The following is a 19,207-nucleotide window of genomic DNA, read 5'->3' as shown; positions in this document are numbered from 1 at the left end:
CCACGGCTCAAAGTGGTTTTCCTTTGCCCAGAAAAGGGATTTCACCCCTGCAGCCCCCCAGAGGCAGTGGGGCAGGCTCTTGGGGCACACCCCAGTGCCCCTGCTGCTCTGTGAGTGACCACAGCAAAGGGCAAGAACCGTGCAGAGGCTGCATTTGTGCCTGCATTCCCTGCAGGGCTGCATGCCAGCCCCAGCGGGCTCCACACTGCACCAGGGCTCCTTCAGGTCAGCCTTTCCCTCTCCTGTCCTTCAGAGATGGGTGGGTTTGACATCTGCTGTGCTCCTGTGTTGAATTTGGTTTCTGCAGTTCATCTCCAGATCTTAGGGGTCGAAACAGTTGGTGGTTTTTTTTTGGTTTTTTTTGGTTTTTTGGGGGTTTTTTTTGTTTGGTTTTTTTGGGGGGTTTTTTTTTTTGGTGGTGGTGGTGTTGTTTTTGGGGGGGGGGGGTTGGGTGGTTTTGGGGGGGGGGGGGGTTGGTGGTTTTTTTTTTTTTTCTTTTTTTTTTTTTCTTTTTTGTAGTTTTAATCAGTTAAAATTGAGCTTCCTGAACCTGCTCCCAGGCTGACAGGAGAGGTGAACTCAAAAGGAGGAGTTAGATTTCCTTTGTTAGATTTCCTAGATTTCCACTGGACTTCCTTTACCTTTCACTTGCGTCTCTACAAAGGAGGTTGTGTTTGATTGCAGGTGAAGAAACTGGGCCAGGGCCCTGCTGGTGTTAGCTCAGTGTAGAGCAGATCCCCAAGGATTTAATGGACACTGAGAAGAGACAGGAGATGTGACAGAAATAAAATGTTCCTTTGCCCAACTCATAGTACAAATATGAAACAGTCACAGGACTGAGAGGTCAAAACTATAAATATGTAAGGGGGAAAAAAAAATAGGAAATTAGTCAGATAGTTATTACTGTTAAAAAGCCTTGTTTATTAAGACAGCAAGAAAATATATTTGGTGTTTTCCAGAAGAGTGAAGGGAATTAAGGACAAAAATAATCTGCTCTGTTAACAGCAGGCTTCCAAAGTGTAGTCCTAATTAGAGGCAAAGTCCTTCATTCCTTATTTTGTCCTGTTTGCTTTGTTTTAAATGATGGTCTGTCCCATCCTAAAGCAGATATGCTCCTCTGACAAGAAACATTGCCCCCATCCATCATCCAAAACTCCAGGGACAGTTACAGCGCTGGCCACTGAGAGCTGGTGGAGATTTATGGGCAGAAAACATCCCGGACACATTCCTGGAGCGTGCAAAACTTGGCTTCAGCACGTGCTCCCTTCTGCCTGAGTGGCTACAGAGATTTCAGGGCAGCAGAAAATTCACCCTTCCCGAGGTTTTTAAGCCTCCAGGGGGTGGCTGACAGCATCCCTCTGCTCTGCCACTGGCTCACCCACCACCAGCAGCAGCTGCCCCACGGATCTGGGCCGTGGAGGGGCTCAGACAGAGACCTGTCCTCCCCCCTGCTGCTGGGGTCTGGTGAGAGGCAAAGAACCACTTCAGTGTCCTGAATTCTCCCAGCTGAGCTGTGGAAAGTGCTGGCAAACGCTCTCCAAGGCTCCCCAGGAGAGGCAGAGGCCACCTCTCCACCCTTCACCCGTGGGAAGGAGAGGTTTTTTAGCTCTCACCAGGTTTTTGTAGCACAGTGTGGTGTGCAGCCCCTCAGGTGTTCCTCACCTAGAGAGCAAACCTGGGGCTGAACCATCAGTGACTAACAGAGAGACAGGAAGGCTGATTCATGACCAGAATTCGGTTTTACTCAGCTTTTCCAGGTCTTATCTACCATTTCAGTGAGGTCAATAATTCCTACTACAATAATTAGGTTAGAAGATCATAAAAGCAACTCATGCATTATACATCTTTATCATAGGGGGTTGATTGAATCTTTTCCTTTAAACAGGTTTTAATCCCATCTTCTCATAAGCTCAAAGTTCTGTTTGTCCTTACCACAGCATCCTAATCACCAGACTAGTTATGCTAATTAAGTCTGTCCTATTCTCAGATTTGATATTCCCACGCTGACCCATCTTCTTCTCCCCAGGGCAGGGACAGAGGGCCCAGGGGCATCAAACACTCATAAACCCACGTGGACAAACCCTGCAGCTATCACTGTAAGGATCAAAAGGAAGAGGGAAAGATTTGTGCTGTTTTGAAGGCCAGGGCAGCGAGTCAGAAATGAGATTTGTTGTTTTTTTGTAAGACTTGGAATTTTGGAAGGTCACAGAGGCTCCAAGGCACAGGAGACTGAACTCCCCCATCTCTAGACTGGTCCAAACGAACCAATCCCTGCTGCCAATTTACAGGGAGTGCAGTTGCTCTGAGAAGTGCAAAGCATGAAAAAGGGAGGAATGTCTTTTTTATTCTTCCCCCTCTTGCTGGAGAACATGTGAGCTGTTCACAGCAGTCAGTTTGTGTCCGTGTGTGCACATGGAGGGATGTAAATGTATGGAGAGCAGCCCTCTCCTCTCCTCTCCTCTCCTCTCCTCTCCTCTCCTCTCCTCTCCTCTCCTCTCCTCTCCTCTCTCCTCTCCTCTCCTCTCCTCTCCTCTCCTCTCCTCTCCTCTCCTCTCCTCTCCTCTCCTCTCCTCTCCTCTCCTCTCCTCTCCTCTCCTCTCCTCTCCTCTAAGTGCCTCCTCCCCGGTGACTCTGGCTGGGAAGTTCTGGTTGGATGTTTAGCTGGACCAAATTCGGGTGGCTCATTCTCATTTCACCCCAAAGCTCCACTGGAAGCCCTCGTGTCCCTTCCACTGGAGCAGGGGCTGCTCCAGCAGGGAACCAGCAGCTCCCAGCAGCTTCATTTCGGGTCAGACACCTGCAGTTCCTCACTCTCTGGGGGGTTTGTGTTCAGGGGTTGGGTCCTAAAGGAGCTCTGCTGACAAATGCCCCCCATCAGTCTGAGCAGAGTGACTCTGAAGAGGTCTCCTGTGTCGTTTGGTGTGCTGCACACTCTGTCAGGGTTTGTTGTGTCAAGGGACGCAGGAGAGATGGTGCTGTCCCCATCTTACACCTCTGAGGATGCTGACACCCAGGATTTCCTCTACACAGGGTAACACCAGCACGCAGACAACTTCTGCTGCACTTCTCACAGAATCCCAGAACTATTTGGGTTGTGAAAGGCCTCTGAGATCACCGAGTTCAGGATGCTCATAGCAAGGCTCCTCCTCAGCAGTCCCCGTGTGTTTCCCTGTGTGTGCCCACGTCCACTGCTGGCTCCTGGAGCACCCTGAGGTGCTGGAGGCCACCAGAGCAGGAGCCCTGTGGCCAGGAGCAGGGCCCAGCACTCACCAGTGCCCTGGGCTGGGACACGAGTGCTCCAGCCCTCGGCAGGCACAGGCACATGCTCCTCATTACTGGCCACATTGCATGACTGGGGAGAGGAGAATAAAAACACTGAGCTCATCACGGGAGGAAAAACACAAGCGAGAGGAATGGCTGTAAATATTTATATCTTCAGGGCCTTGAATGTGATTGCAATTTTCCCTTTCTGCCTTTAAAGGGCCAAGCTGTTGCTGTTTGGGGCTGTGGGGGTTTTTTTGGATGGGGGGGTCCTTCAGGGTGTTTTTGGAGGTGACAGGGGTGTCCCCCGTGGCAGGGCAGCCTCTGCCAGGGCACACAGCTCTGAGCAGGGCTCAGGACACTCAGTGTCCCCTCCTCTGGGGCTCAGACAGCCCATGCCTCGTGCCTGGTGTGTGCAGAAGGAGCCTCCTGCTTGAGATGGGCTCCAAGAGCAAACCCATCCCGGGGCTGTGGCAGGCTCAGGGACAGGGGCTGAGGTCCCTGCTGTCCCTGTGGTCCCCCTGGAGCCCTCTCTGTTGCTCTTGGATGCAGGGCTCTGGGAGCAGCCAGCCAAAGCCCTGGCTGCAAACTTTCTGCATGAAATAATGGCCACACACCCACGTAAACTGAGATGGTTTCTATGGAGAACATCCTGGAGCAGGCTGCAGCCTCTCCCTGCTTGCCTTATGGAAACCTCAGCCAGCCATAAATGCATGTATCTATAGATATTTTTATGTATTTTAAGGTTTATGACAGTGAGCTGTGTTAACCTGACGATGTGAGGAGCACGAGGTGGCAGAACCTTCTGGGATGGAGAAGCAGGAATGGTCTGGGAGCAGTGAGCACTGCTGTGCAGTGTCCCCAGGGCACTGTGCCTCACGGGGGTTTTGCTCTGCAGCCTTTGCTCAGGCTGGGGATGGTCTGAGCAGGATTTGAGCAGAGGGCAGCGAGGAGCTGCAGAGTTACTGGGCTTGTCAGGTTCTTGGAGCCAGCCCTGGCTGTGGCAAACACTGGGATTGGGGGAGTCAGGGACAGCAGAGCTGGGGTTTTCTGTTCCTCACACAGGGCAGAGCAGTGAGGTGCCACCAGGAATGTCTGTGGCAGGGCTTTGGACACCTCCTGCTCCCCTCAGTGACAGTGACAGTGGCCCCAGGGACACCGTGGTTACCCTGAGCTGTGACAGGGCTGCTCCACAGCACATCCTCTTCTTTTCTCCTTTGGAGTCCTTTTTTTTTTTTTTTTTTTTAGATATTTGAGTCGTGCTGAAGAACAAAGCCTGAATTATTTGTGATTCTCTTTAATCCTTCAACAAAGGCTTGAATTTGTGATTCTCTTTCTCTTTAATCCTCCTAGATCATCAAGGAGCCTCCCCCCACCTCCTGCAGAGGACAGTGAGGTGAGTGACACTGACTCTGTGGTGTGTGGGACAAAACGTTCTGCTCAGTCTCCTCACAGAAGGTGATGAAATCGCCCTTCAGCCCGTGTTTAACTCTGGAGTTAGTGCTCAGGGGCCTCCCTGGGGTGGCAGGGTGATGGTTTGGGGGGTTTGGGGTCTGTCACCACTCCTGGCAGTGCTCTGATGCGTCCTCACAAGAATGAAGCCTCAAGGTTTTTCACTTCGCTCTGGAGCAATAGAAGACGGAGCTGATTTTCTACAACCCAGTTTGCAGGTGGTGCAGATATCCCTGTGCCCTGCAGGAAGCCAGGGGCTGCCCCTCTCCAGCAGCAGGGATTGCTGCTCCCTTCTGCACCACGGGGACAGTCGGAGCTTTTTTCTTCTCACGAAAGTCTTGGCCATTAAAAAAAAAAAAAAAAGAAAAGAAAGAAAATACAAGGAATTCTTGCATCAGCAGGTTTGGAGCTGAAGCCCACAGGAGGAAGGAGAATGCATTACACTCCAACAAGGAGGGGGAAGCAGCCTCTGCTGGTTTTACTGAACTCTGTCTCAGAGGCCCTTTGAGACGCGTTGGAGACGCTTCACTGTTGGTGAAGGAAATTGTTATCAGCCAGAAACTCCCAATTGATTCATTCAGAAATGGCAAACGCTGTGAGCTCCCACTGTGCTGCCTGGGGAGCTGGGGCTGCTGAGGGTGAAGCCGGGGAAGGACAGATGGTTTCACTCAGGAAGAGTTGGGTTAATGCCAAGTGGACGAGGTGAGTGCCTGAAGAGCCAGGAGCACCTTTCTGGCCTCTGATTACTCTCTGAAGGTGGATCAAAACTGCATTCCTCTGCCTCCAGTGAATAGGAAGGCTTTTTCCAGCCCTGCTGAGGGAGACACAGCTGGTTTTATTCCTGTGCCCCATCACCTTTGGGCTGGGTTTGTTGGAAACTTCTCTGCCCAGTTCAGAGCAGAGGCTCACCACAAGGCTGATGCTGGTTCTGCTTTAGCAAAATACACCAAAAAGCCTCCAACTGCAGGGCTCTGCACCTTCCAGCAGCTCCCTGGCCCCTCCCTGGCCCAGGCCAGGATTCTGTGCTGTCAGCCCTGGGCAGTGGCTGCAGCCAGAGGAAGCCCAGCAGGGTCTGTGGTGACTTGTTCCCACAGCAAGGGACACAAATCTCCCTGGAGTCTGGCAAAGCCAGGCAGGAGGTCATCCAGATGGCCACAGCTTGCCCTTTCCTCCTCCCTCAGCCCCTTTTCCTCCCTGCTGCCCTGTCACCCAACATCCAGGGGCATCCCTGACGTACCAGAGCCAAGCCACCAGCCAGCCTGTAATGGGATAATTCCCGTGTCTGCTGTCCTCTTCCCCACAAAGAGCACAGCAAACGCTGCCAGCGAGGGGCTGGGCACCAAGAGGCATCCAGCAGCCCTGGCACAGAGCCCCGGGGCTGTCTGCTCTGTCCTGGGAGGTGACAGGGACAGGAGGGGCTTCACTGCCTGCAGGGCAGCTGCTGTGGAGCCAAGGAGTGACCCCTGTGCTCAGCTGGATCCAAGGAATGACCCCTGTGCTCAGGTGGAGCCAAGGAGTGACCCCTGTCCTCAGCTGGATCCAAGGAATGACCCCTGTGCTCAGATTTATCCAAGGAATGACCCCTGTGCTCAGGTGGATCCAAGGAATGACCCCTGTGCTCAGATTGATCCAAGGAGTGACCCCTGTGCTCAGATTGATCCAAGGAGTGACCCCTGTGCTCAGATTGATCCAAGGAATGACCCCTGTGCTCAGGTGGATCCAGGGAATGACCCCTGTGCTCAGCTGGATCCAAGGAGTGACCCCTGTGCTCAGGTGGATCCAAGGAATGACCCCTGTGCTCAGGTGGAGCCAAGGAGTGACCCCTGTGCTCAGGGTGGATCCAGGGAATGACCCTGTGCTCAGGTGGAGCCAAGGAATGACCCCTGTGCTCAGGTTGATCCAAGGAGTGACCCCTGTGCTCAGGTGGAGCCAAGGAATGACCCCTGTGCTCAGATTGATCCAAGGAATGACCCCTGTGCTCAGATTGATCCAGGGAATGACCCCTGTGCTCAGGTGGAGCCAAGGAATGACCCCTGTGCTCAGGTGGAGCCAAGGAATGACCCCTGTGCTCAGGTAGATCCAAGAGTGACCCCTGTGCTCAGGTGGAGCAAAGGAATGACCCCTGTGCTCAGGTGGATCCAAGGAATGACCCCTGTGCTCAGGTGGAGCCAAGGAGTGACCCCTGTGCTCAGATTGATCCAAGGAATGACCCCTGTGCTCAGGTGGAGCCAAGGAGTGACCCCTGTGCTCAGATTGATCCAAGGAATGACCCCTGTGCTCAGGTGGAGCCAAGGAATGACCCCCTGTGCTCAGGTGGAGCCAAGGAGTGACCCCTGTGCTCAGATTGATCCAGGGAATGACCCCTGTGCTCAGGTGGAGCCAAGGAATGACCCCTGTGCTCAGGTAGATCCAAGGAGTGACCCCTGTGCTCAGGTGGAGCCAAGGAATGACCCCTGTGCTCAGGTGGAGCCAAGGAATGACCCTGTGCTCAGGTAGATCCAAGGAGTGACCCCTGTGCTCAGCTGGAGCCAAGGAGTGACCCCTGTGCTCAGCTGGAACCAAGGAGTGACCCCTGTGCTCAGCTGGAACCAAGGAGTGACCCCCTGTGCTCAGCTGGAGCCAAGGAGTGACCCCTGTGCTCAGATTGATCCAAGGAGTGACCCCTGTGCTCAGATTGATGCAGGGAATGACCCCTGTGCTCAGATTGATCCAGGGAATGACCCCTGTGCTCAGCTGGAAACAAGGAATGACCCCTGTGCTCAGATTGATCCAGGGAATGACCCCTGTGCTCAGATTGATCCAGGGAATGACCCCTGTGCTCAGCTGGAAACAAGGAATGACCCCTGTGCTCAGATTGATCCAGGGAATGACCCCTGTGCTCAGGTGGAGCCAAGGAGTGACCCCTGTGCTCAGGTAGATCCAAGGAGTGACCCCTGTGCTCAGGTGGATCCAAGGAATGACCCCTGTGCTCAGCTGGAAACAAGGAATGACCCCTGTGCTCAGATTGATCCAAGGAGTGACCCCTGTGCTCAGGTAGATCCAAGGAGTGACCCCTGTGCTCAGGTGGATCCAAGGAATGACCCCTGTGCTCAGATTGATCCAAGGAATGACCCCTGTGCTCAGCGGGATCCACACTGACCATTGGGATCTGGTCTCTCCACGTTCCCCAGGACACAGATTGACCAAAGGACATCCAGTTTGAACTGTCCCTGTTACCTTGGAATGGTTTGGGTTGGGAGAGTCCTTCTGTCCCCCCCTGTGGACACCTTCCCCTGGAGCAACTCCTTCAATTATCGCTCTTCATTATTCTTTTCCAAATGGTTTTCCTCGCCCCTTCCCCCTGGAAATCCGTGCTGGGGGACAGCAAAGCGAGCTCCAGGGAGAGAATCTGATGGGGATTCTTGTAGACACCAAGGCAGGAGATTTATTCCTGAAACGAAGCCAGGCCCCAGTGTGTGCCAATGCTTCTCCTTTCCTGTCCTCCCTTTCCACAGGGAGCTGTGGAAATGTGGGAGGAGGAGGAAAAGTACCTCTCAAGAGAGACATTTAGAAGAGAAAGGTGGGGGCACGGAGGAGGTGCAGGTATTCACCAGGAGTTTCATTGCCAAATTTGGGTTTCACAGCCAGTTTAATGTGGAATATCCAGGCAGAGGCCGTGGGAGTCGGGTTTAATCCCATCCTGGGGTTGATTCCCACGGCTTTATAGGAACTTCACCTCCCTGAGCTCTGGGCTGGGAACAGCTCAGACCCTCCCCCAGCGCAGCCAGGGCTGCTCTTACCTGTGCTCAGGTGCTGCTTTGCCCTGGAGGGCTGTGCTCAGGCAGGAGCTCCGAGGGTCTGGAGCAGGAGGAAAGGAGGAGTTTCTGTGATGACCGAGGCCACCAAAGGCTGGTTTGGGAAACATTTGTGTCTCAAGGGTGAGCTGTGTGGAGCTGGAGTTGTTCAGGCTGGAGAGGAGAAGATTCAGGGAGACTTTGGAGGGACCAAGCAAAACCTTCCCCAGCAGGAGGAAATCTTTTCTGAGGGCAGCAAGGTGTCCCCAAAGTGTCACAAAGAGGTGGCCCTGGGATTTGGGGATGACTCCAGTGGGTGGGAGAAGGGGAGAAAGGAGTCCTGAGGGCAGCTGGAATTGCCTGTGCTCTCTTAACCCCAAAATGCAGTGTATCATCTCTCAGCCAGAGTGATGATTGTCATGTCGTGGCTCAGCCCCTGGTGCAGGCAGAGCTCTCTCTAAATGCTGAATCCTGACAAAATTCAGGCATTGCAGAGACAACTGGGAAAATAATTATAAGGGTGGGGAGAGGGGTAAGTTGTCCAATTTTCATTTTTTTTTTTTAATGTCTGGCCAAATTTCGTTTGAATTCTTACCCTGAGTGGGTCAGATGTCCCTTGTGGAGCCTGAATTATCCCTGTGTTACCCACAGATGAGGTTTCCTCGGGTCAGGGTCAAAGTGTCCAGAGCCTGGCCTCTGAGATAAACACAGATCTTTGTTTTCTGCAATCCAGCATTTCTGAACACAGATCCCTGACTGTGAAATGCAGCTCTGTCCTGCTTCTTCTCGCTTGTTAAAAGACCCTCGAGCTCCATCTAAAGCAGATTTTGGGGGTGGAGAGTTGCCAAGCTCTGCACAGTCGGTTTCCAGCAGCCTTAAATGCACTTGGATTTTCTGGGGCTGTTTTTGGGTGCTGCAGCTGTGTCAGAACTCCTCAGCTCCGAACCTGTTGTGGCCACGTGTAGAAAAATACAGGTGGAACACGGGGGAAAAGCAGGGAATGAGAATCAACCCCTGGCTCACAAACTGGGGTGCTGGATGTGGGCTTTGGGTGCCTCTTCCTGCTCATTTTCCTGCCCATCCCTGGCCCTGGTTGGGATTCCTGCAGCTCCTCAGGAGTGTCACATCAGCCAAATGTGCAGCACATCACTTCTGGGGGCTTTTTGTTTGTCCCTTGCCCTCCAACACGTAAACAGGCTGCTCCTGCAGCAACCTTGTGGTCCCTTTGTTTTCCAAGAGCCTCGCTGCCTCTGTGTGCTGCTGCCCTGGCTCCTGGAGCCCGGCAAAGGGGCTCCAAGGGTTTGTGGGGGAGATTTCCTAAGCCTGGAATTTCCTGTTGTGAGGAGGCCGTGCCGAGCTGAGGAAGAGAGAATTGCTGGAGGAAAATATTTAGATGGCTTTGCCTCCACCGCTGTTGGGCTTTGGGGAGGGCAGGAAAAGTCCTCATGGAATTTTTCACGCAGGAATATTGAGTCCTTGGGTTGCAGAAAGAGCCTCAGCAGCTCTGAAGAGAAGAACCTGGAGGTTGTGACCACTGTTTGCCCTCCCCTCAGATCAGGGCACATTTCACAGCCACTTTCTGTGTGTTTGGATAACTCAAATGCTTTTTGGTTGCCGTGAAAACCGAGTTTTCTTGGATATTTTTTTTTTCCTCCCCCCACCCAGTTTTTCAGTTTCCTGATGGGGAGTTTCAATTTCAAAGTATTTTTGGCTTCTCCAGTTTTGGAAAGCTCCTAACTTTTGGGGTTTAGCCAAATCCCTGTGAAAAATTAAAGAAAGAAGAAGAAAAAAAAAGAGAGAGGGACCATTTTTCTTTTCTCTCCACGTTTTTCACAGGAAATACTTCACGTTTTTGATGAACTCTGCTTTTTCTGCTTCGCCAGCTCGCAGCTTGAGCTGCAGAAGTTAAAGGGAAAGGCACTGCAAGAGCTCCACGTACACTCTGAGCTGACAACTCCAACAGAGGATTTAAAACACCTCGGGTTTCACTAGAGCTGTAGCAGGCTCATTTTAAATAAACTTCAGGGCATTTTCTTGCCCGGTTGATTCAGCCATATCTCATAGCAGGAGGTGCTGAGCACCTTCAGCTCTGGGGGCTGGATGTGCCTGCAGTGAGCAAGGGCAGGGCACAGGATTCAAATCTGATTTCTCACACAGGGTCTGGCGCTCTGGAACAAGTCCCAGGGCTCACTGGAGCCTCGTGGATCTCCCTGGGGCACCTGCCCCAGGCCCATTACAGGAGCTGAGCCCACTCTTGTGGCTTTTCCATGAGGATTTCCATCCTATCCCTCCTGGCCAGCTCTCAATAAGCCTGGCCATCCCCCTGGGCTGTTTGCAGAGGTTACCTGAGTTTGCCATCACTCAGGAAAGAATTTACTCATTTTCTTGCCTTTTCCCTGCATCCTGTGAGACCTGAACTCCAATACAGGAATTTACCTGGCCCTGGAGGGTCCCTGCAGCACAGAGCAGGTGCTCTGCCCAGTCCCAGGGGAAGGCAGAGGTGAAAAAACCCCAAATCCTCATTATTGCTGGGCTGCACCTTTCAGAGGTGGAGTTTATGTCATAAAACACTGTCCTTTCATGTGTACACCCTCTGGAAAGGACCAAGGGAGAGAGCAGGACCCTGCAGGGCCAAAAGGCAGTGCAGCCTGGAGCTGTTTATCCCTTTTCATCCCTTCCCCTCCCTGCTGCTGACTGCCCCTCGCTGCTGTGTTGCAGGAGGAGGATGATGATGGGCTGCCAAAGAAGAAGTGGCCCACAGTGGACGCCTCTTACTACGGTGGGCGAGGAGTGGGGGGCATCAAACGGATGGAGGTGAGGAGCTGCAGGGCAGGGCAGGGCTGGGACATCCCCCTGGGAGGGGGCTGACACAGGCACAGGCTGCCTCGAGGGGGTTCTTGGTGCGTCTGAGTCCACATCACTTTGGTTTGGGGATATTGAAGAGGCAAATATTAACTCCTGCAGTTTGGGACCACCTTTGATACAGCAGTGTCCTGGGGTGCAGGGGCAGCACCGCCGCGCAAACGGCAGGGAAATGGGGTTTGTTTTTATGGAATCTTCCCCACTCCCACGTTTCTCATAACCCACCAGGAAGGACGAGTTGAAAGCTGGGCTGGAGCCCATAGAAACAAACCCCACAGCCTGTGCAGGGCTCTTCAGCCTGGAGCTGAGGAGCCACAGAGGCACAGCCTGCTCCTCCTTCCAGGTGCGCTGGGGAGAGAAGGGCTCCACGGAGGAAGGGCCAAGCTGGAGAAGGCCAAGAACGCCCGGGTGAAGATGCCAGAGCAGGAGTACGAGTTCCCTGAGCCCAGGAACCTCGGGAGCAGCCTGCCCCGGGCCTCGTCCCCACGGAGGTGGTACTCCCCCATCAAGGTGAGCCCAGGGTGTGCAGGGACACCCTTCTCCTGTGCTCTGTGCCACATCCAGGGTGGCATCTGCCCACTGAGCCCCATCCCAGCTGCTGCTGTGCCCCAGGGGACCCCTGAGCCTGGGGAGGTGCTGTGCTCGGGAGGCACAGGGCCACCAGGACTGTCCCACCTGGGGACTTGTGCTGCTGGGGATGACAAAGAACCTCTCTGACCCAAAACAGGGGCTTCACCGCCCTGATCCTTCCTGCCCAGCAGCAGGCACTGAGCAAAGCTGGGAGATTGTCCCACCCTGCAGAGCTCCAGGGACTCCCTGCACTGCCTCAGGTCCTGCTCCTGGTGCCCAAGGAACCAGGACAAGGCTCTGTCTGGGCTCTGGCTCACCCCTGATTCCAGCTGGTTCACATCCAGGGCTGGGGATGGCAGAGGGGCTCAGGGAGTGGAGCCTGGAGGAGCTGGAAAACCTGAGCCCTCCCTGAGAATTTGGTCCTGCACCTTCTCTCTTTTCCCCCTGAAGGTTTCTGCTCTCACACACAGAGCCTCCAGCAGCTCATCTGCAATGACTTCAACACGTGTCTGGGGTGGTTCTTGACTGCCACAGTGGGACAGGCTGGAGGCAGCAGCCCAAACACAGAGAGGGGGAATGCAGCACACCCCAATCCCACAGGACAATCCAAGAATGGATTGGGAATTCAGCACAACCCCCAATCCCCCAGGACAATCCCCAGAATGGATTGGGAATGCAGCACACCCAATCTCCCCAGGACAATCCCAGAATGGCTTGGTAATGCAGCACACCCCAATCCCACATGGACCATCCCAAACACAGAGTGGGGAATGCAGCACACCCAATCCCACAGGACAATCCCAAACACAGAGTGGGGAATGCAGCACACCCAATCCCCCAGGACAATCCAGAATGGATTGGGAATGCAGCACACCCCAATCCCCCCAGGACAATCCCAGAATGGATGGGAATGCAGCACACCCCAAATCCCCAGGATAATCCCGAATGGATTGGGGAATGCCAGCACACCCCCAATCCCCCCAGGACCAATCCCAGAATGGATTGGGAATGCAGCACACCCCAATCCCCCCGGACAATCCCAGAATGGAGTGGGAATTCAGCCCACCCCAATCCCACAGGATAATCCCCAAACACAGTGGGGAATGCAGAACCCCAATCCCACAGGATAATCCCAGAATGGACTTGGGAATTCAGCACACCCCAATCCCCCAGCACTCCCCCTGTTTCTCAATGAGCTGCCGTGTCACTCTGCAGCAGTGCACTGGCAAACACACCAGGCCACCTGGGAGCTTCTCCTGGCTCCTGGGAATGACCTCATCCAGCCAGACACAGCACAGTCAGGTTTTTGCAGCTGAGCTGACAAAAAAACTGATTTAGGACAAAGAGCCCCAAATAGCTGCTCAGGCAGCTGGAAGCCTGTGTGTGCAGCCACCTGAGCTCATTCCTTCAGAGCTGGGTCCTTTCCCACTGAAGATTCTGCTGAGATTCTCCCCTTCCCCCAGCTGATGCCTGTTGAGATCACAGCCCCAGGGGAGTGTTCAGTGAATTTTCAGCATTTATTCTGCAGGATGGGTAATCAGCTCTGAAAGAGGAAACAGGTTTGTTGCAATCAGTTTGAATCAGGCTGGAAATTCTCCAAAAGTTCAGGAGAGGCTCGGAGAGAAGATCCAAATGTATGGAGGGGCTGAGGTTTAGTTCTGACTCTGGAACAGGCTTATGCCTCATAACAAGAAGAATTCAGTTATGAGGGGACCTACAAATATTAGCAGCCTCTCGTGGGTGATATTCTTAATTCCTTTAGAAATCTCTCTCTCATCTTCCATTCCAATTTTATTCAGGACAGGGCCAGTTCCAACCCAAAATGCTGCATTCAGATGCTCTCCAAACTTTGGAGCGTTCCACATCTGGATAGTATTTAGCAGCCCGGACTGGAATTTACCTAATTATTAATTGCCACCACACCCCTGACTGAGCTGCACCCAGAAAGTGTAAGGAGACAGGATGGCTGTGTCCAGCCCTTCCTCATGGCCAGTTCTCAGCACTCCCAAACCCAGGGAGGGTCATTCCTGTGGAGCTGAGTCCTGCTGCTGCTCTCCCTGGGCAGGAAAGGATTAGCAAAACTGGCCAAATCCATTGAGAGTTTGGCAGAGGGCGGTGTCCTGGAGGTGTGAGGCAGAAGATGCGTGTGCAGGGAAGGTGGGAACAGCCCAGGAGCTGCCTGGGGCTGGCCCTCAGCCTGGGCTCCAGCCTGCTGTGTCCAGCCTGGGTCTGAAAGAACAGGGAGGATCCATCCTCCTGGGAGGGAGCATTTCACAGAGACCCCCAGACCTTACCCATGGGAAATTCTCCTGGTGGTCACCTTGGATTTCCCCTCATCCCCACGCTCCGGGTGTGTGGTTAAAGCGTGTTAAATTTCCATGTTAAAGCAGATGTTGAATTTCCACCCTCTCCACTGGGCTGGTTGAAGCTCCCTTTGGGAAGCAGTAAAAACCATGGGCAAAGGAGAAGGGCAAGGAATTAACTGCAGGAGCACTGAACCAGGGGGGATTCACTCTGGTAAAGAGCCAGGAAATTCACATTTCAGCACCAGTCATCTCGCTGCTCACAGGCCTTCTCTTCTCCACCCTGCACAAGTCCTCTAAGCTTAGAATGTTCTGCCTTTGGGATGGATTCCTTCTTCGCTCTGTTTTTCAATCCTCCCAGAGTCATGTCCCACAGCTGGGAGTGGATAGATTGCTTTGGTTAAATGCTCCAGAGATTTATTATTGGCTACCAAATGTGACTACTGACACTTAACAGATTGGGGTTATTATTGTTGTTCTGATTTGCTGCTGTGACTCCTCAGCACGGTGCCAACTGGATTATCCTGCTTTTAAACTGTCATTCCACTGTTTGAAAAGCCAGTGCAGATAATCCAAGGGGGATGACCAATCCAAAAAACTCCTTAAGGAACTCACCAAACCCTCGGCTCATCCGACAGGGAGGGGCAGAACAAAAGCTGGATGGAGGTGACTCAGGGAGTCCCGAAAAGCTCTCCAGGATCTCCAGTCATCATCCCTCCATCCCTCCATCCATCCATCCCTCCCTCCATCCCTCCATCCATCCATGCCTCCATCCCTCCATCCTCCATCCATCCATCATCCATCCCTCCTTCATCCATCCCTCCATCCATCCACATCCATCCATCATCCATCATCTCCATCCATCCACCTCCCTCCATCCCTCCATCCATCCATGCCTCCATCCCTCCATCCCTCCATCCATCCATCATCCCTCCATCCCTCCCTTCATCCACCTCCATCATCATCATCCCTCCATCCATCCATCATCCATCCATCATCCATCCTCCCTCCATCCCCATCCATCCATCCCTCTCCTCCATCCCTCCATCCATCCATCCATCCCTCCTCCATCCATCCATCCATCCCATCCTCCATCCATCCCTCCCTCCATCCTCCATCCTCCCTCCATCCCTCCATCCATCCCTCCATCCCATCCAGCCATCCCTCCCTCCATCCCTCCTCCCTCTCCTCCATCCCTCCATCCCTCCTCCTCCCCCCCCCCCCCCCCCATCCCTCCCCCCCCCCCCCCCCCCCCCCTCCATCCCTCCATCCTCCATCCCTCTATCCATGGGCACCATTAAACCATCCCTGAGTCCAGGTTTTTGGAGCACTCCCAGGAACGGGGACCCCAGCAGTGCCCTGGGCCAGAGAGGCCCGAGAGCAGCTTGGGTTCACACACAGCCCCAGAGTGCCTCTGCCTGACCCCAGCAGCCCTCGGGAGCTCTGAGGTCACTCAGGGTTAGTGCAGTGCTGAATTTCCCATCAGTTCAGAGGAGACTCCACGGCTGGAACTGTGCACTCCCTCATCTGTCATCTGCCCCACTGCTCCTTCTCTCTGAGCTTCAGATCTGGTCGGACTCGAGGCTTATTTGCCTTCAGACCTTTCTCTTTTTTATTCCCTCCAAGTGACCGATGCCAGTTCCAGACCCAGAGGCCCCATCCGTGGAGAGCACAGGGGTGTTTCTGTTTCCCAGGGAAAGCCTCGCTGTCTCAGTTCTTCAGCCGTCATCCTTTCCATGATGCACGCTCCCTCTCTTCCACCCAGATGTCTCAGGCACACCAGAGGCCCCCAAAGATGGAGCTCTTGGCTTTGCCCAAGAAATCATGATAGGCTCTTGGAAATTAGGACTGCAGAGTAAAAAGGATTTTTTTGTTGTTGTTCCATGGAAAGTTGTCGTGTTGCCTCTGGTTTCCTAAAGGAGGAATGGAAGAAAAAGGTGCTTATTTCTTAAGCTGTCAGAGCAGAGGAGATCAAGAGCTTCAACCAGCTCTGCTGCAGAGGCAGGGTGGGTTGGAACAGGAGGGATGGTGTCCCACAGCTCTCAGGAGTTCTGCTGTCCAAACGCAGAAGGATCTGACAGAGAAGTTTCTTGCTTCTTCCTTTGAGAATCACAGACTTTTCCTGGCTCTCACCTTTGGAAGGCTTTTCCCCATATCCTATGGAAAGGAATTCCATGCAGTCACTTCATGTGTGTGCCTCCACCCACGTGTCCCTGGACACCCTGGTGGAGGGACAGAGACCCAGAGAGGGTCCTGGCTCCTTGGAAAGGGGACAGAAGGACTCTGTCCCCAGGAAAGGGAGTCTTTGGTCAGACCCCACAGACCTGGGGTGACAAAGGACCTCCCAGACCCCCCGAGTGTGACCCTCACAGACCCTGGGCTTCACACACCCAGGAGAATCTGCTGCCTGACCCTGAGTGGGGAGAGTCACTCCTCTCCCAGCACCTCTGGGAAAAATACCAGCAGGTGTTAGTCTCTCTGAGCCCAGAAGGTGTCTGAGCTGCACATTACCTTTGGGAAGGTCGGGGACACTGTGATCTGTCAGACATCTGGGTGCTCCTGCTCAGAGTTCACATCCTTCTGCAGCATCTCCCCCAGGCTCTGGGGACCACGGGGTAAAACCTGCTGGCTCTGGGCCCTGCCCTTGGCCCAGGGCATGACAAACTCCTTTTCCTTTCCTTGCAGGGGAAGCTGGACGCCCTGTGGGTGCTGCTGAGGAAGGGGTACGACCGTGTGTCCGTGATGCGTCCCCAGCCAGGAGACAAGGTACCTGCGGACCCCTCCCTGCACAGGGCACAGCAGAACCCTCCCTGCCTGTCCTTTAGAGCTGCTGGCAGCTCAGCAGCAAGCCCCCAGGCCACTCTGTGGGCTCTGCCAGCAGTTTGTGTGTGGGTTTGAAGGTGCAGGGAGAGCTCTGAGGCTGCTCTTGCAGCTCTGCGCCAGTCACAGCAGAATTCCTCATGAAAAACAAGGGGTATCCCTGCATTTGGCAGACCCGAGGGGATGGCTGGGCTGTTGGATACCAGGATATCCTGTGATTTTCGCCCTTTCAGCTGTCCAGCTTCCCCCCGGTGCTGCAGAGGACCAGGTGCCCCCCACTCCCAGCCAGGGGCTCCCAGGAGGGCTGAGCTCTGCTGTGTCCCTGCAGAGCCCCAGAGCAGCCCCACACTCTCAGCTCCATTCCTCAGCTCCTGGATTCCTGAACAAACACCTCCTGAGGTCTCCAGCCACAGCCCAGCGGCTCCAGCCCTGGGAAAAAGAGAACCAGGGTTAGCAGAGCATCCCTCAGGAACAGCAGCCTCAGAGGGAGCCACAGATCCAAGGGGAACTTTCTCAGGCTGGATGAACCCTCAAACTCCTGCAGGACACGTGTGGGCAGTGCAGAGGGGCTTGGGGTCTGCACACAGGAGCCTCTGACCATGAGATATCCCTGAGATATTGCTGAGATATCCCTGAGATATTGCTGAGATACTCCTGAGGTATTCCTGAGATATTCCTGAGATATTCCTGAGATATTGCTGAGTATGAGGTATTCCTGATATTCCTGAGATATTCCTGAGATGTTCCTGAGATATTCCTGAGATATTGCTGAGGTTCCTGAGATACTCCTGAGGTATTCCTGAGGTATTCCTGAGAGCTGCAAGGAGCTGTTTGCACAGCAGTTTGTGCCTCCCTCTTTCTGCTCTCTGTCCTGGAGGAAGGGAAGCAGATTTCAGACTCGGTGCTGTTGAATGGGCTCCTTAACTCGCCCTCTGATGGAGATAAAAAACTGGAGCCAGATGCAGAATGCCTGAAAGGCATCTCTGTTTGCTTTGGAGCCTGGGAAGGAGCTGGACTCAGTCCCAGGGTTACATCATTCTCATATATAAGCAATCCCTTGCTGCAGTCGGTGACTTTATCCCCTCCAGCACACGAGCTGGGCTGCTCAGAAAATTCCTTGCAGGGAACAAAAGCCAGGGTTCCACCTCAACCCCTGACCTGGGCAATCTGGAATTGTCAGGAAAGGTGTGCCCTGCCCTGAGGGGTCACATCAGTGCAGGTCCCTGTGACCTCAGGGTGTCCCTGTCCCTGCCCCAGGCTCTCTCCTGATGGTGGGGATGCCTCCAAAGCTGGGGCAGGGAGGGTTTATGGATATGGCTGTCTGGTCAGAAATCCTGCACGTGTCAAAGCTGGGAGTGAGATAGAGCTGAAGGGCAGCTTTGGGATGTTGGCATGGCAGGCAGGAGGACCCTGATTAACTGAGGATGGGACAGAAAACAAAAGGACCCAAGGAGGCAGCCCCTCTCCAGCCTGCCAAGGCAGCAAGGAAAAAGTAGACAAGAAAAGCAGTCTTTAGAGTTTAGAATACAGGATGAGATGGGAATTTAGTAGTTCTCAGAGGCTGAATGCAAAGTCTGTAGGTTTGTATCTTGGGCTGGTTGGTCACTGTAAATCAGAACATTCAACACTGGTCACTGTAAATCAGAATATTCAACACTGGTCACTGTAAATCAGAACATTCCAGCAAAAGGAGATGTGATGTGTTGGAACAAGGTCCTCGTTCTCCTTCTCCCTCCTCTCTCCTCCCACCCTGGCCCAGCACTCCTCTCACCTCCCTTACCCCTCTGAGCTTTGTCACCTCCCTCACCTCATCCCTCTCTCCCCCTCTCTCTTTGGGGCTCCCCTCCAGCCCAGGCTGGGGGCTGAGATCAGCCCCTCTTCACCCAGAGCCCTGCAATAAACCACGTGTTTCTGGAACATCTCAGGGCTGCAGGGTTCCTTCTCCCTGCCCTCCACAGATGCCCTGCAGACAGCTCTCTCCTGCCAGAGCAGAAGGAAACCCAGAGGTGCTCAGGAGCTGTTTTGAGGTGCACCCAAAGGCTGAGATGCACAAAAAGATGATGAAATTCTGGTTTTTTTGGAGCCAGACCTGGGGGTTGGGGGCTCTGAGTTACCAACAGACACAGATGGTTCCAATGAGGCGAGGATGTGGATCACACGGGATTC

The 19,207-nt window shown here is 53.7% G+C and overlaps 1 protein-coding gene across 1 annotated transcript in view; it reads left to right on the top strand.

Annotated features, from left to right (window-relative positions):
• The window catches only part of ANTXR1 (ANTXR cell adhesion molecule 1), a 56,856-nt gene that overhangs the window by 30,614 nt on the left and 7,035 nt on the right, over positions 1 to 19,207 (top strand). The window contains 6 exon segments of the mRNA XM_066337086.1: positions 4,615 to 4,629; positions 4,631 to 4,657; positions 11,205 to 11,300; positions 11,692 to 11,725; positions 11,728 to 11,858; positions 16,907 to 16,987. Of these exon segments, the coding sequence (XP_066193183.1) occupies positions 4,615 to 4,629; positions 4,631 to 4,657; positions 11,205 to 11,300; positions 11,692 to 11,725; positions 11,728 to 11,858; positions 16,907 to 16,987 (384 nt within the window).

Source organism: Sylvia atricapilla, chromosome 28 (genome assembly GCF_009819655.1).
Source record: "Sylvia atricapilla isolate bSylAtr1 chromosome 28, bSylAtr1.pri, whole genome shotgun sequence".
Classification (NCBI taxonomy): domain Eukaryota; kingdom Metazoa; phylum Chordata; class Aves; order Passeriformes; family Sylviidae; genus Sylvia; species Sylvia atricapilla.
This window is presented reverse-complemented; position numbering and strand designations above follow the sequence as displayed.